Genomic DNA, 13,983 nt, shown 5'->3' with positions numbered 1-13,983 from the left:
TTGTTTAAAGAAGTCAGGGGGTCATCAGGTCATCATCCTCTGGGGACCAGAATATCCACCACAGATTTCACAGCATCTGTTGGGGGGGGGGGGGGGGTCCTCACTGACACCTGTGTAAACAGAGTCCTCTGACTGTCCAGGTGAGAGGACCATTTAAACTAAACGTTCATCTTTTAATAGATGAGTGGAGGCTGACCGAAAACTCACCCTCCTCTGCATCATATTGAAGAAAATAAATTAGGTTTTGATTAATAAGTCTGTAATTTTATAAGTTATTTAATATTATTTATAATTTTTATTGTGGAATGTTAAGAGGCAGCAGAGGACACAGGTCTAAAACTGAACCAGTCTTTGACTGTTGTATTTATTTTAGAAGATTTCATTAATTTTGTGGACGACATGACTCTGCTCACCAAACAGCAGCGTTGATGATCTTCATCACGCACTCGTTGATACACTGACAGACGTTGACCAGCGGAGCTCCTCGCTCTCCCATCCTGCCCAGCAACAGACCTGCAGCAGCACAGTTTACATTCAGCTGAGTGAGTATTAACGTTCATGTGATCAACTCCAGACACACTCACACTGAGAACCTGACAGGTTCAGAAATAATCCCAGTGATGGTTTTCAGCACTGACTTCCTTCTGTCTGATGACACAAACCAGGTCAGCTATCGCCACTACTGACGGCTCATACAGGTACACAGGTGAACATGAGACTTTCAGCCTGTGACAGCAGTTACTTAAATTTTTCTGAAAAGCCTTTTTAAAATTTCTCAGCTCAGGACGAAGCTGGTAAGAGGTTCTCGAGTCAACAGTGAAGGAGATCAGTGGTATCCTGAACCAACCACTGCTTTAAACACAAGTGCTGATAACTCCTCTGAGCCAATCACAGCAGACCTGAGTGTGGTCATGTGACTGACAACTGGTCAACATCACAATATGGGAACATGTCGACCAATGAAACAGTCTGTCTTAGAGCTGAAACAATGAATTCATCATTTACATAATTTATCATCTAAAAAATGCAAAAAAATCTGATTCCAGCTTCTTGGCCGTGACAACTATTTGACATAAGCAGACTATTGGAAGATGCTACATTTTACAGATGTTCCCTGAATGTCTCACATTCAGACTATCTTGCTACAGCCCAAATCATCATGGGCCCAACTTCGGGGTTTCGAGGCAGCAGTAGTGCACTGTACAGTGTCTTCATGGGAGGTTTAAGGGGTTTATAGTTGTCACTGAGGGGGCACTCGGGCCCATTTTCCCTTGGTGGCCCCAAGCATTCATCTGGTTTGCGTCTCCTGATGATGCCTCTGGTTGGGCAAAACAAGCTATTTGATGACTGGACTCTGATTAATTATAACTATAATCACTAAAACAATCAGCAGATTAAAAGACACGAAATAACGGTCAGCTGTGACACTGACACAAACGTCAGCACATTAAATTCATTATTGGTTAAATAAATAAATGATGTTTGTTAACCTTTAAATGTCTGGTATATGTCAACAATGTTTGTGTTTCGCACTCTGACATTTATCTAGACAAATGTACACGTCGCCCTCTCTGAACGTCATGATGTCATAAAGAAGTTCTGTGTGTCACCGACACATTGACCCTGTCCTGCTCACCCATGGTTGCAGAGAAGATGACGATGCCGAGGACGTTCATCTGTTGGCTGCTGCCGGGAGTCGTCTTGTACAGGACCTCCGGGGGCGGAGTCAGCTCCAGGTACACCGCCCGCCCTTTAGGGTCACTCTCATCGGGGACAACGTAGACGAAGTTGGGCTGGATGGTTCTGGTCGGGACTTTGAGGATGGGAATCAGGTCTGTTTTGTACTGAAGAAACACAGTCGGATTTGTTATGAGAGGAAGAGATAAAGTCTTTGGTCTGACTGTGTCTCAGCTGTTCTCTTACCTGCTGAAACGTGGCCTCGATCAGATTAGAGGGAACCATGTTTCTGTGGAGGAAAAAGCATTAAGGAGTCTTTAAGGTTAAAGGTTAAAGAGGCTGTTTGTTAAGTTTTCTCTGCTGTTTAACGTGGTTTCCTGTCGGCAGCAGGTGGTGGTGATGGTCACCTGACAACAGCTTCAGCCATCGTTGTCTTTAAGACCAGAGGTTATAACTCGTCCTCTGAGCAGCGACGTCTCCAGGACAGACTGGAGGCTACAGTGATGAGACAGGCCCGGGCTAACTGATTTGCATGCTAACTTCTAACTCGTTAGCATGCTAAGAAGTGACAGAGACAAGAGTTAACACTGGTGTTTATTTCCACTGCTGGAGACAGATGTTGGTGAGTGAAGGATGAAGTTTGAAGCTGAACTCACAATGTTTCCTCTACACTAGTGAGTAAACAGCTGCTAATGCTAATGTAGCTATGTAGCGATAACAAAATTTACAAGCTCCTTTAAATGTTTGGGCTACAAATAAATAGTCACATTTACAACAGACCACAGTGACATGAGAACAGTGAGAGACGACGGTGACAGAAATAAGCTGATGTGTGGCTGAATCAGAGCAGCTGAGCACCATTAAATTATTAGAATAAGAAGACAGTTGAAAGACGTTACTGAAGCCATCATGTTTAATTTGGCAAAAAAAAAAAAAAAGGTCGTAATTAAAGCAACTGAAAACAAAGGCTGGACACCGGCAGAACTTTTCTCCTGTACAGAAAAGAATTAAGAGAAAGACAAACGATGACTCGCTGACAACAACATTTCTCCTCGTGTCGCTGCAGCTCTTAATAAAGTATGCAGGGTGTTGTTGCATCAGTTTGTGAGCTTCTCATATTGACGAGTGTCCAATTATTAGCATGATTTGGTCTAACAAATCTGCTCTGCAGTGATTGGTTGTGTTTCCTGCAGTGGCCGCTCCACCCGGACGACTGAGAGGAACGTTACTGTTTATAGATGTGTCATTAGGCGTGTTAGGAGAGGAGCGGTGGCAGGTGTGACACTGGGCAGCCGGAGGGTAAACACAGCAGAATGAGGAGGGAAACGGTCCAGATCAGCTGACCTGAGGCAGAGGTCAGAGGTCAACAAGATGATGATGCGTTCGACCTGCTTGTGAGACACCTTCAGTTGTAGGCGTGGTTTTCAGACGAAGCACGAGGGCGCGGTCTGCCAACGTGCAGCGGGCAGAGATCATGACATCCCACCGGCGCTGGTTAATCTGTCACTTATCCCTGCAGGATTACTAAAAATACACCGATCAGCTCCGTCTGTAATTGGATTGGTGTGTGTGTCGGTTTGTTTTCTACGTTTTGTTGATCTCAGTGATGTTCAGTCAACTGTCAGTGAATCAAACCCTGCAGGACACAAATTATTCTCATTATCGTCTGTGACACGTCAAGAAACAGAGAAAACGTTCATGATCATTTCAACAGTCCAGAGCAACGCCTTCAAACGTCTGAAAACAAAGATGTTCAGTTTACTGTGACAGAACTCAGCCGTGCTATCAGCAGTCATCTTTACATCTTCACTGACACTGACAGGCAGAAGAGTGAGAACAAACTCAACCCAAACTTCACCCTCCTCATTATCAGTGTTACCATGAAACCCATGATCTCCGTCTGCTGCTGCTGCTGTAAACACAACACGTTCACATCATCTTCACAACCTGGAGGCTCCTGGGTTTGAATCAGGAACTTAGTCTCTAGTCCATAGTCTGGACACGACTGTCTAATCTTCTCCAATGATTTCAACTCTCACCAGTCAGAAACACAGGCAGCTGTCCATCCCTCCATCCATCATCCCTCCATCCATCCATTCATCCGTTCATCTCTCCATCATCATCCCTCCATCCCTCCATCTGTCCATCCCTCCATCCATCATTCATCTCTCCATCCATCATCCCTCCATCCATCATCCCTCCATCCATCCATCTGTCCATCCCTCCATCCATCAATCTGTCCATCCCTCCATCCATCCATCATCCCTCCATCCCTCCATCCATCATCCCTCCATCTGTCATCCCTCCATCCATCCATCTGTTCATCTCTCCATTCATTCGTTCATCTCTCCATCCATCATCCCTCCATCTGTCATCCCTCCATCACTCCATCCATTCATCTTTCCATCCCTCCATCCGTCCCTGAGAGAAACACCAGGATCCTCACAGTTTATGACACCATGACTCTTTGTATGATCACTAATCTGCTGCCACACTCATTATGATTTATCCTGAAATCACAGTTAAACCTGACCAGCCCTGACCCGGACACAGTCCGCCCAGCACCCACAGGTAGAAAATCAACCATCATCACAGGTTGTTTTGATCCAGTGACTCAGCAGTAAAATAACACCAACACCAACGTCACAGGTAAGTGCAGGTGAAACAGCAGAGACAGAGGGAGGCTGAGCCAGAACCCTGTAGAACATGGTCTCTGTCTGGATCCTGTTTGTTTCTGAGTGAATGAAGCTACAGTTCAAAACAGCAGCAGAGTCTCCAGGAGAGACCAGGCCCACACCCACAGACCAGGTCCACATCAGAGACCAGGTCCACACCCAGAGACCAAGTCCACATCAGAGACCAGGTCCACACCCAGAGACCAGGTCCACATCAGAGACCAGGTCCACATCAGAGACCAGGTCCACACCCAGAGACCAGGTCCACATCAGAGACCAGGTCCACATCAGAGACCAGGTCCACACCCAGAGACCAGGTCCACATCAGAGACCAGGTCCACACCCAGAGACCAGGTCCACACCCAGAGACCAGGTCCACACCCACAGACCAGGTCCACATCAGAGACCAGGTCCACACCCAGAGACCAGGCCCACACCCACAGACCAGGTCCACATCAGAGACCAGGTCCACATCAGAGACCAGGTCCACACCCAGAGACCAGGTCCACATCAGAGACCAGGTCCACACCCAGAGACCAGGTCCACACCCACAGACCAGGTCCACATCAGAGACCAGGTCCACACCCAGAGACCAGGCCCACACCCACAGACCAGGTCCACATCAGAGACCAGGTCCACATCAGAGACCAGGTCCACACCCAGAGACCAGGTCCACACCCAGAGACCAAGTCCACATCAGAGACCAGGTCCACACCCAGAGACCAGGTCCACATCAGAGACCAGGTCCACACCCAGAGACCAGGTCCACACCCAGAGACCAGGTTTCTAGAGTCCTGTCTCTTCAGGTCAATGAAAGATGGTGGTTCAGGTTAAAGGTAAATAAAGCCCTGACCATCGCAGCCTGAAGCTCTGCTGACAGTTCACACTCCAGCTTTATGAAGCAGTGGTTTCACCTTCTCTTTGTTTCCCACCATCACAGGAACAAACAGCTGTGAACAGCAGAGCAGGAAACTACAGCGTCAGCTCCACGTCAGTGTGTGATGATGGTCCAGTTTTCTGTTTGTGTTCCTGCTCTGGTTTTTTGAAGACAGCTGGTTTTTGTGCCGACTTCCTGTCACAGGGTCAAACCAAACCTGACGCGCTGAGCCCGACCATCAGCCCAGAAACTCCAGGTCTGACCTTTCAGCAGCTCTACACATCCACACCCTGGCTGACCTCTGACCTCTCACCTGATCAGGTCGAGCAGGGCGTCGGCCGAGGTCATGACGGGGCCCCCTCCCAGCCGGTTGCTCTCCATCTCCGTCCCCACGCCGGGTTTGATGATGATGACGAGCAAGATGCCGACCACAACGGCGATGAAGGTGGTCCAGAGGTAGTAGGTGACGGTGAGCACCCCCATGCGACAGCACGCCTTCGACTCCATGGACGACAGACCCGACATTAAACTGCACAGGGGGGGAGGGGGTCAAACAATAAGCAAACATGGACACTGAGAAAACATTCAGTGTATGTGGTTGTTTCTTTAAATGTGTTGCTACTATGAGGAGCAGAGGTTCCCCGAGTGACACTGAGTCTGTGTTTACTGAGTGGGTAAAAACACAGCCTCTCTCTGTCTGTGCAGAAACTTTGGTCAGAAGTGTCAGCGCTAATCTGCTGTTAGCATTAGCTATACTGACACTAGCCGTTAGCCCGCTAGCTAGCGGGGGAAAACACAAAGAAAGACATGACAGTGATGTTATTTAACTTCCTAACACACAATATAAGTATCTTGTGTTTGGAGTATATGGTTTAAAAATCACTGCAGTGGTGCACTTCAGCCTCTTGGGGCCAAAATGAGAATTACAACAACAAAAAAAGTAACTTAGAAAAAAGAGAGAAAATCATTTTGATCAGACCTGAATGAATGAATGTTGTTTTTCTCACAGGCTTCTGTCTGATTATGTCCAGTTTGTTTGTGCTGATTTATTTGTAGGATGTAGTTTGTGATGCTGTTGAACTATATCACTGTTTCTGGTCTTTAGCCTCCTCTCACTGATATAAAGGGGCAGGACAGAGTAATAGAAACACCCGAAAAAAAACAAACTACTAAACAATAACTGAAAACTTTCATTTTTAAATCTTCATTTGCAACCTCTTTCATGAACTAAATAAACTAAATTATAAATTCAGAAAATCTTTTTTAGCTCCCTCAAGAATTTAATGTCAGACCTGCAGGTCTGACTTCATCAATACCAGTCAATGAAAACACATTTCCAGATGTTGAGGGGAGTAGCTCGTCTTATTCTGGAAAAACCATCCTCACAGTTAGAGTTAGAAACTGGCTTCAGACTGATCAGTGTGTGGAAAATCATCAGTGAGAAGCTGAAATAAAAAGTCCAGTTTCTGTCCCTCTGAGTGGCTGAAGTGTGGACGATAAAACCGCAGCCGGTCTGGTTTTACAGTGTAAACTTTAATGTCAGAAACAACCTGATCTGGTCAATGATCAGCAGGAAAGTCAATAAATGTCCCGTCCACGGTCAGACGTCATCTGGATCTCCACCGGGGCAAAACAGGCACCTGCACAGGGACCCCAGATCCTCAGGGGCCCTGAAAGCCCCAGGTTTACTCTGCATCATGTGACTAACGAGAGATTCATCAGAAATATGCACAACTAGAGTAGAACATCAACCCTGCCCCCGCTCTGAGGCAAAGTCCATCTTCTCATTTTAGTTTGTCCTGTTTGTCACATATTTTGCTCATTATTCTGATTTGTTTTAAAGTTGTTTGATCAAACTGCTTTAATTTTTTTTTCTGTGTCGAATAATAAACAGTCGTATTAATCCATCAAAGGAGGATCATTTTATTGTTCTGTGTAGAACATGTTTAGACGATTGACCAACAGTCTGACGGTTGGTGTCTGGTGTCTGTGGGAACTGCCATATACTAGTGGGGCCTCTAGGGGCCCCTCAGGAGGTTAATCCCACCATGAACAGTGACCTACCTGGACGTGATGAGAGGAAGAATGAGCATCTTCAGCATCCTCATCAGCAGCTCTCCAGGAAAAGAGAAGTAGATCTTGGCCTGTGGTGAGAGAGAAGAGAAACGTTCACCAAACATCATCGTTTCAAAATCTCCAGTCCCTCCATCAGCGTCTCCGTCAGCGTCTCCGTCAGCCTGACACCTCCCTCACTGTGACACCTCCCTCACTGCGCTCCCTCAGGTTCTCTCTGACTTCAAGGCTCTGGAGTCGACTGAAACAGCTGCAGAGGCTCATGGGTACTGTAGGATTTAGAGGCGTTCAACAGAACCGGGGTGAAAAAATAATAACATCTGTAGAATTATACTTCAACTTAAGGTGGAACTGAAGTTGTTGTTGTTGCCGGTCGGGTCTGTTTTGAAGGAGCGGACATGAAATTCCAGATGTGAAAATGTGTGAAAGAACCTGGAAAAACATGTGTTTGACGAACTGAATGTTCAGAGCCTTTTGTAAACAGTGAGACGTGAATGGATTTCACTTCCAACACCTCAGGTATGTCGCTCTCTGCTGCTTCTCCAGAGCCTTCCTGCCGTCGATGGTTAAAGCTCCTCTCAGACATGCACAACAAAGTTCTCCCTCAAAGTTAGAAACCAGTAAAATCCTCTACAGCAAAGAAAAAACCAGGATGATTCAGGGTGTAACAATCAATGCAACCCCCCAACTGTAAAACTGATCCTGAGAAACAAACTAAAGCCGAACAAACCTTCCTCCAAAATGTGATAACTGAGTTTTCTGTTACGTTAAACTCTACAAAATACACAAATACAGCTACATTGAAGGCTCCTTCATTACATCAGTCACTCTCTAATTCATACAGCTCTATGATCTGTACTATGTGGCGTGAGCAGCCGGGCACTAAAAGTCATTTTCAATAATCTTATGAAGCTGTCACAGTCAAACTAAAAGTCAATCTGCAGGTTGTTTCACTCGTTATAAGAGGCTGTAGTTTATTAACCTCAAACTACCTTCAAATCGAGCTTCCTTCACTCCAGGGTCATAGTCATAGACTAATGACTGAAATGTCAGTCGACCAAAGTCTTTCTGGGTCTTTGATATCAACCAAAATCCTGAAGGAACTCTGCTGAAGTCACGGTATTAAAGCTGCACTTCTCAATATCTGTTAGGTGAATAATGAATCAAATCACTGATGTGGAACCCACAGAGAATTATCACCAACTCTGGAGTTACAGTCACACAAGACAGAGACCAAAATAATGTTCTTGCTATCGCTGACTATTGAGAGTAACTTACAACTGTGCAACAGTGCAGAAAAACAAGGAATAAAATGTAAATGTTATTTACTGAGAGACAGTCACTGATCCAGGTGAACCGGCAGCACAGTTCCCTCAAAACAGGACAAAATACAACGAGACCATTTACTTAAATCTGAGTTTACAATAGAAAATAAGTAAAAAAGGAACCAAAGGAAAGCTCCTCGCTGTGGTTATTTATTCTTCCTCCTTCACTAAGAGCCGAGCACGTGACGACATGTCTGCAACTGTCCTCTGCTTAACCCTGAACTGAGAAACTGCCTTTTACACCAGGCAGATCCTGAAAATCTGAAGGACAAGCTACACATTAGAGACAAGAACAAGTTCCCCCATGACCTGCATGTTTCTGTCCACTCTATATTCAGCTGGTGTTGAACTTAGACTTCCTGAGACGGATCAGTTCTTCCTGGAAAGACAGTTCACAGACAAACTGCACTATTTTTAACTGAAAGTCAAAATGCTCTGTGTGTTGTATGTTATTTGTTGAAAAGGCTTCAGTGTGAATAATATTTAAGAAGTTCTGAGAGTTTTTTAGAACCTGCTGTCGCTCAGTTTGATGAAGATCATCATCACAGTTCAGATTTAAAACCAAATTTATCTCATAACCTTCAGCGCTCATTTTTATCTGCATCTGATTTTGTCTTTGTTAGTGTAACTCAATTATTTTTGTTGTTGATTATGGAGTTTCTTGATTGATTGATTAATTAATCATTTCATTAAGTCTTTTATTCAGTTGCAAAACAAAAGAAATGTGTTGATACTGGACATTTAGAAGATACAGTTCAAACGTTTCTTCATCACGTTAATAAAAATACATAATCTATTAGAAATTAATTCAATTGGCTCCGCAGTTATCTATAATTTATTTCCCCACAGTGGAGGTCTGCAGCAAAAATACAATGGACCCAACTCTGGCGTCTTTATCTTCGGCCCTGTTTTAATCATTTAATTCAGGTGTAGCTCCTCAAACTCATCCCTGACTGAGAGGAAGAGCCCAGCGGAGAGAGCGGCAGACGCTTGTTGAATGGAGGGATTACTGACTGTGGTTTGGACTGTAGTCTCTGTGGTTGTTAAAGCTCCCTGACACTGTTTTCCACATGAACCGTGCAGCGCTGGGTGAATGAGTCGGTGTGGCTCCTATATTGATACTAAAAGGAAAAAAAATTATTTTAATTTAAAGTGGAACTTTAATTAAATTAAATTTTTGCCAAGACATCAGCAAATATCCTTGGTGTTCGTTTTGACTTGTGCAGACTTGTATGATCAAAGCTTTAATTAACAGAAAGAGAAAATAAATGAAGTTCCATCAGTTTTTCTGCCGTGCTGCCTTCATTAGCTCGATGTCTGTCTCATCTGTCCCGGTCAGATTCTTCAGACTTTACAGGGACATGTGAAAACAACGGGCACATAAAAAACTAACATTAACTGTTGCTAATTCAGCCACTGTTAGCTCCATGAACTGGTTGAAAACTCTGCAGCTGACACATTTTAAAGTCTGACCAATGTACCTGAAGGCTACACGAGCTGCTAAGCTAACAGAGTCAGGCTAAAGCTAACAGGTTTCTCTGAAGGAGGGCCTGGAAACTTCCTGCTAACATTAGCTCCTCTGTTAGCATCCGGGCCTGCTGCGGTACACGGACATGCTAGCTGCTTAGCGCTGACACAAATGTAGCGAGCTAATGCTAAGCTAGCTGTTGTCACACTGACTGAACCCTTCCAACAATTTGAGCCTTTTAAAGGAACATTTCAACATATTCGCAGGAAATTTAAAGTATCAACAGGGAATTTTAACGCACTATCAACGCACAATTCAGTGAAAAGTATCCACAATAATTTTAAATTAAAATATGTAAGTAGGTCCAGGTATCACTTGGAAATAAATATTAAATAAATATCAACGGAAATGTAAAACAGGGCGTCAACAAGGAACTTATCATACAAACAGGCTATAAACGGACAAAACATCATTGGAAATGTAAAGAAAAGTATCAATGGAAACTGAAGACACAAATCAGTGGAAAGCTTAAGAAAGTACGAACAGGAGTTTAGAGGAAAGTATTACCAAGATATTTTAAGAAAAGTAGCATCAATGGGACATTTAAAAATATAAATATTGATGAGTAATTTAAAGAAAAGCATTAACATGACAGAAGCAACATGTCAGGTGAGTCCTGACGGGGACTGTCGAGGCTCGGGGGGACCCCGGAGGGAAGTAGCCTGTTAGCTCGGTGGGACCCCCGGAGGGAATTAGCCTGTTAGCTTGGGGGACCCCGGAGGGAAGTAGCCTGTTAGCTCGGGGGGACCCCGGAGGGAAGTAGCCTGTTAGCTCGGTGGGACCCCCGGAGGGAATTAGCCTGTTAGCTCGGTGGGACCCCCGGAGGGAAGTAGCCTGTTAGCTCGGGGGGACCCCGGAGGGAAGTAGCCTGTTAGCTCGGTGGGACCCCCGGAGGGAATTAGCCTGTTAGCTCGGTGGGACCCCCGGAGGGAAGTAGCCTGTTAGCTCGGTGGGACCCCGGAGGGAAGTAGCCTGTTAGCTCGGGGGGACCCCGGAGGGAAGTAGCCTGTTAGCTCGGGGGGACCCCCGGAGGGAAGTAGCCTGTTAGCTCGGTGGGACCCCCGGAGGGAATTAGCCTGTTAGCTCGGTGGGACCCCCGGAGGGAAGTAGCCTGTTAGCTCGGGGGGACCCCGGAGGGAAGTAGCCTGTTAGCTCGGGGGGACCCCCGGAGGGAAGTAGCCTGTTAGCTCGGTGGGACCCCGGAGGGAAGTAGCCTGTTAGCTCGGTGGGACCCCGGAGGGAAGTAGCCTGTTAGCTTGGGGGACCCCGGAGGGAAGTAGCCTGTTAGCTCGGTGGGACCCCGGAGGGAAGTAGCCTGTTAGCTCGGTGGGACCCCGGAGGGAAGTAGCCTGTTAGCTCGGTGGGACCCCAGAGGGAAGTAGCCTGTTAGCTCGGGGGGACCCCCAGAGGGAAGTAGCCTGTTAGCTCGGTGGGACCCCCGGAGGGAATTAGCCTGTTAGCTTGGGGGGACCCCGGAGGGAATTAGCCTGTTAGCTTGGGGGACCCCGGAGGGAAGTAGCCTGTTAGCTTGGGGGACCCCGGAGGGAAGTAGCCTGTTAGCTCGGTGGGACCCCCGGAGGGAAGTAGCCTGTTAGCTCGGTGGGACCCCCGGAGGGAAGTAGCCTGTTAGCTTGGGGGACCCCGGAGGGAAGTAGCCTGTTAGCTCGGGGGGACCCCCGGAGGGAAGTAGCCTGTTAGCTCGGTGGGACCCCCGGAGGGAATTAGCCTGTTAGCTCGGTGGGACCCCCGGAGGGAAGTAGCCTGTTAGCTCGGGGGGACCCCGGAGGGAAGTAGCCTGTTAGCTCGGGGGGACCCCCGGAGGGAAGTAGCCTGTTAGCTCGGTGGGACCCCCGGAGGGAAGTAGCCTGTTAGCTCGGTGGGACCCTGGAGGGAAGTAGCCTGTTAGCTTGGGGGACCCCGGAGGGAAGTAGCCTGTTAGCTCGGTGGGACCCTGGAGGGAAGTAGCCTGTTAGCTCGGTGGGACCCCCGGAGGGAAGTAGCCTGTTAGCTCGGTGGGACCCCAGAGGGAAGTAGCCTGTTAGCTCGGTGGGACCCCGGAGGGAAGTAGCCTGTTAGCTCGGTGGGACCCCGGAGGGAAGTAGCCTGTTAGCTCGGGGGGACCCCCAGAGGGAAGTAGCCTGTTAGCTCGGTGGGACCCCCGGAGGGAATTAGCCTGTTAGCTTGGGGGGACCCCGGAGGGAATTAGCCTGTTAGCTCGGGGGGACCCCGGAGGGAATTAGCCTGTTAGCTCGGTGGGACCCCCGGAGGGAAGTAGCCTGTTAGCTCGGTGGGACCCCCGGAGGGAAGTAGCCTGTTAGCTTGGGGGACCCCGGAGGGAAGTAGCCTGTTAGCTCGGTGGGACCCCCGGAGGGAAGTAGCCTGTTAGCTTGGGGGACCCCGGAGGGAAGTAGCCTGTTAGCTCGGTGGGACCCCCGGAGGGAAGTAGCCTGTTAGCTCGGTGGGACCCCCGGAGGGAAGTAGCCTGTTAGCTTGGGGGACCCCGGAGGGAAGTAGCCTGTTAGCTCGGGGGGACCCCGGAGGGAAGTAGCCTGTTAGCTCGGTGGGACCCCCGGAGGGAAGTAGCCTGTTAGCTTGGGGGACCCCGGAGGGAAGTAGCCTGTTAGCTCGGTGGGACCCCCGGAGGGAAGTAGCCTGTTAGCTCGGTGGGACCCCCGGAGGGAAGTAGCCTGTTAGCTTGGGGGACCCCGGAGGGAAGTAGCCTGTTAGCTCGGTGGGACCCCCGGAGGGAAGTAGCCTGTTAGCTTGGGGGACCCCGGAGGGAAGTAGCCTGTTAGCTCGGGGGAACTCTGGACCCTGGGGACCCCGAGCTAACAGGCTACTTCCTCTGACGTCCTCTGCAGGTGTGTCCTGGCCGGAGGCAGGTAAAGTGCAGGGGGCGTTCGCCAGGTGAGCGGTACCTGTGTGGAGAGCTGGGTTCCTCTCAGCATGAAGCCCAGCGTGCAGCCGGTCAGCACGGCGATCACCGACAGCGTCAGCAGCCCGTTCCTCTGACAGAACCCCCCCACGGTCCTCCGCAGGTCCCCCTTCACCGTCACCTGGAAGAAGGTCTTCAGGCGCCCCCCCCCCGGCCTCGCTTCGCGCCCCGGGGCGCAGGAGCTGTGCTCGGAGCGCGCCTCCTCCTCGCCGCTCGGTAACAGAAGGTCCTCCATGGCTCCCGGGTCCCCGTCGCTCCTCGGTCTGCTTGTGTGTGCGGCTGGCAGGATGACAAACCTGTGCGAGCCAAAGACGAGCTAACCTGTCCCGCTGAGGGATTAAATCATCACGGCCCGACCAGAGCCAACGACAGGCCTGCAGGCCGGCTGCAGGCGGGCAGGCGGACTTACAGCGACTAAGAGGCTTAAGGAGGTGAAATAAAACCTCACACGCCTTTGTTGTGGCATCTGGTCGTGCTGCTGGACAGGATCTGTTGTTGTTGAAGTTTTACTCCTTTTGGCTGAACCGCCAGGGTCAAAGGTCAGCTGAGGCGTCAAAGGATCCTGCAGGTTTACATGAGTGGACTCTGCTTCAGTAGGGTTTAACATGCGGTTTTAAGTGTTGCAGTATTTACATGTGCTTTAAAGTCAAATGGGCTCAAATAAAGATCACTAAGATTCTGTCAGAGATTCTGCAGGTTCACAGAGTTAAGACCTTTTTAATATCACAGAATGATATTTAACACCTGTTTCATACCTGCCAAAAAATCCCCAGAAAGGTTGAGTAGGCCTAGAATTACATATGTAGTCTGTAGATGAATTTAATGACATTTATATCACATTTTGTCACTCCCTCTCAGCTGCACATAGCTGGACAATAATACCCAATAATACT

General features: G+C 48.3%; 1 protein-coding gene across 5 annotated transcripts in view; it reads right to left on the bottom strand.

Moving 5' to 3' along the window:
- Positions 1-13,559, bottom strand: part of slc1a8a (solute carrier family 1 member 8a) — a 19,868-nt gene extending 6,309 nt beyond the window's left edge. For 4 of the 5 annotated variants that reach the window (XR_011692231.1, XR_011692232.1, XM_071486663.1 and 1 more), the window contains exons 1-6: positions 13,074-13,559; positions 7,294-7,373; positions 5,543-5,758; positions 1,924-1,966; positions 1,637-1,844; positions 414-513 (exon numbers count right to left, since the gene is read on the bottom strand). Coding sequence is in view for 3 of the 5 variants with exons in the window: in XM_071486663.1 (XP_071342764.1) it covers positions 414-513; positions 1,637-1,844; positions 1,924-1,966; positions 5,543-5,758; positions 7,294-7,373; positions 13,074-13,325 (899 nt within the window). In the remaining 2 variants the exon portion in view is untranslated. The remainder of the gene's footprint in view (positions 1-413; positions 514-1,636; positions 1,845-1,923; positions 1,967-5,542; positions 5,759-7,293; positions 7,374-13,073) is intronic. The other variant, XM_071486664.1, reaches the window with a different exon arrangement.
- Positions 13,560-13,983: the final 424 nt, after the last annotated feature.

This window comes from Trachinotus anak, unplaced genomic scaffold (assembly GCF_046630095.1).
Source record: "Trachinotus anak isolate AG129_WGS33_773 ecotype Australia unplaced genomic scaffold, CSIRO_AGI_Tana_v1 ptg000010l, whole genome shotgun sequence".
Lineage (NCBI taxonomy): Eukaryota > Metazoa > Chordata > Actinopteri > Carangiformes > Carangidae > Trachinotus > Trachinotus anak.
The sequence above is the reverse complement of the archived record's forward strand: the minus strand, read 5'-3'. Positions and strand labels throughout refer to the sequence as shown.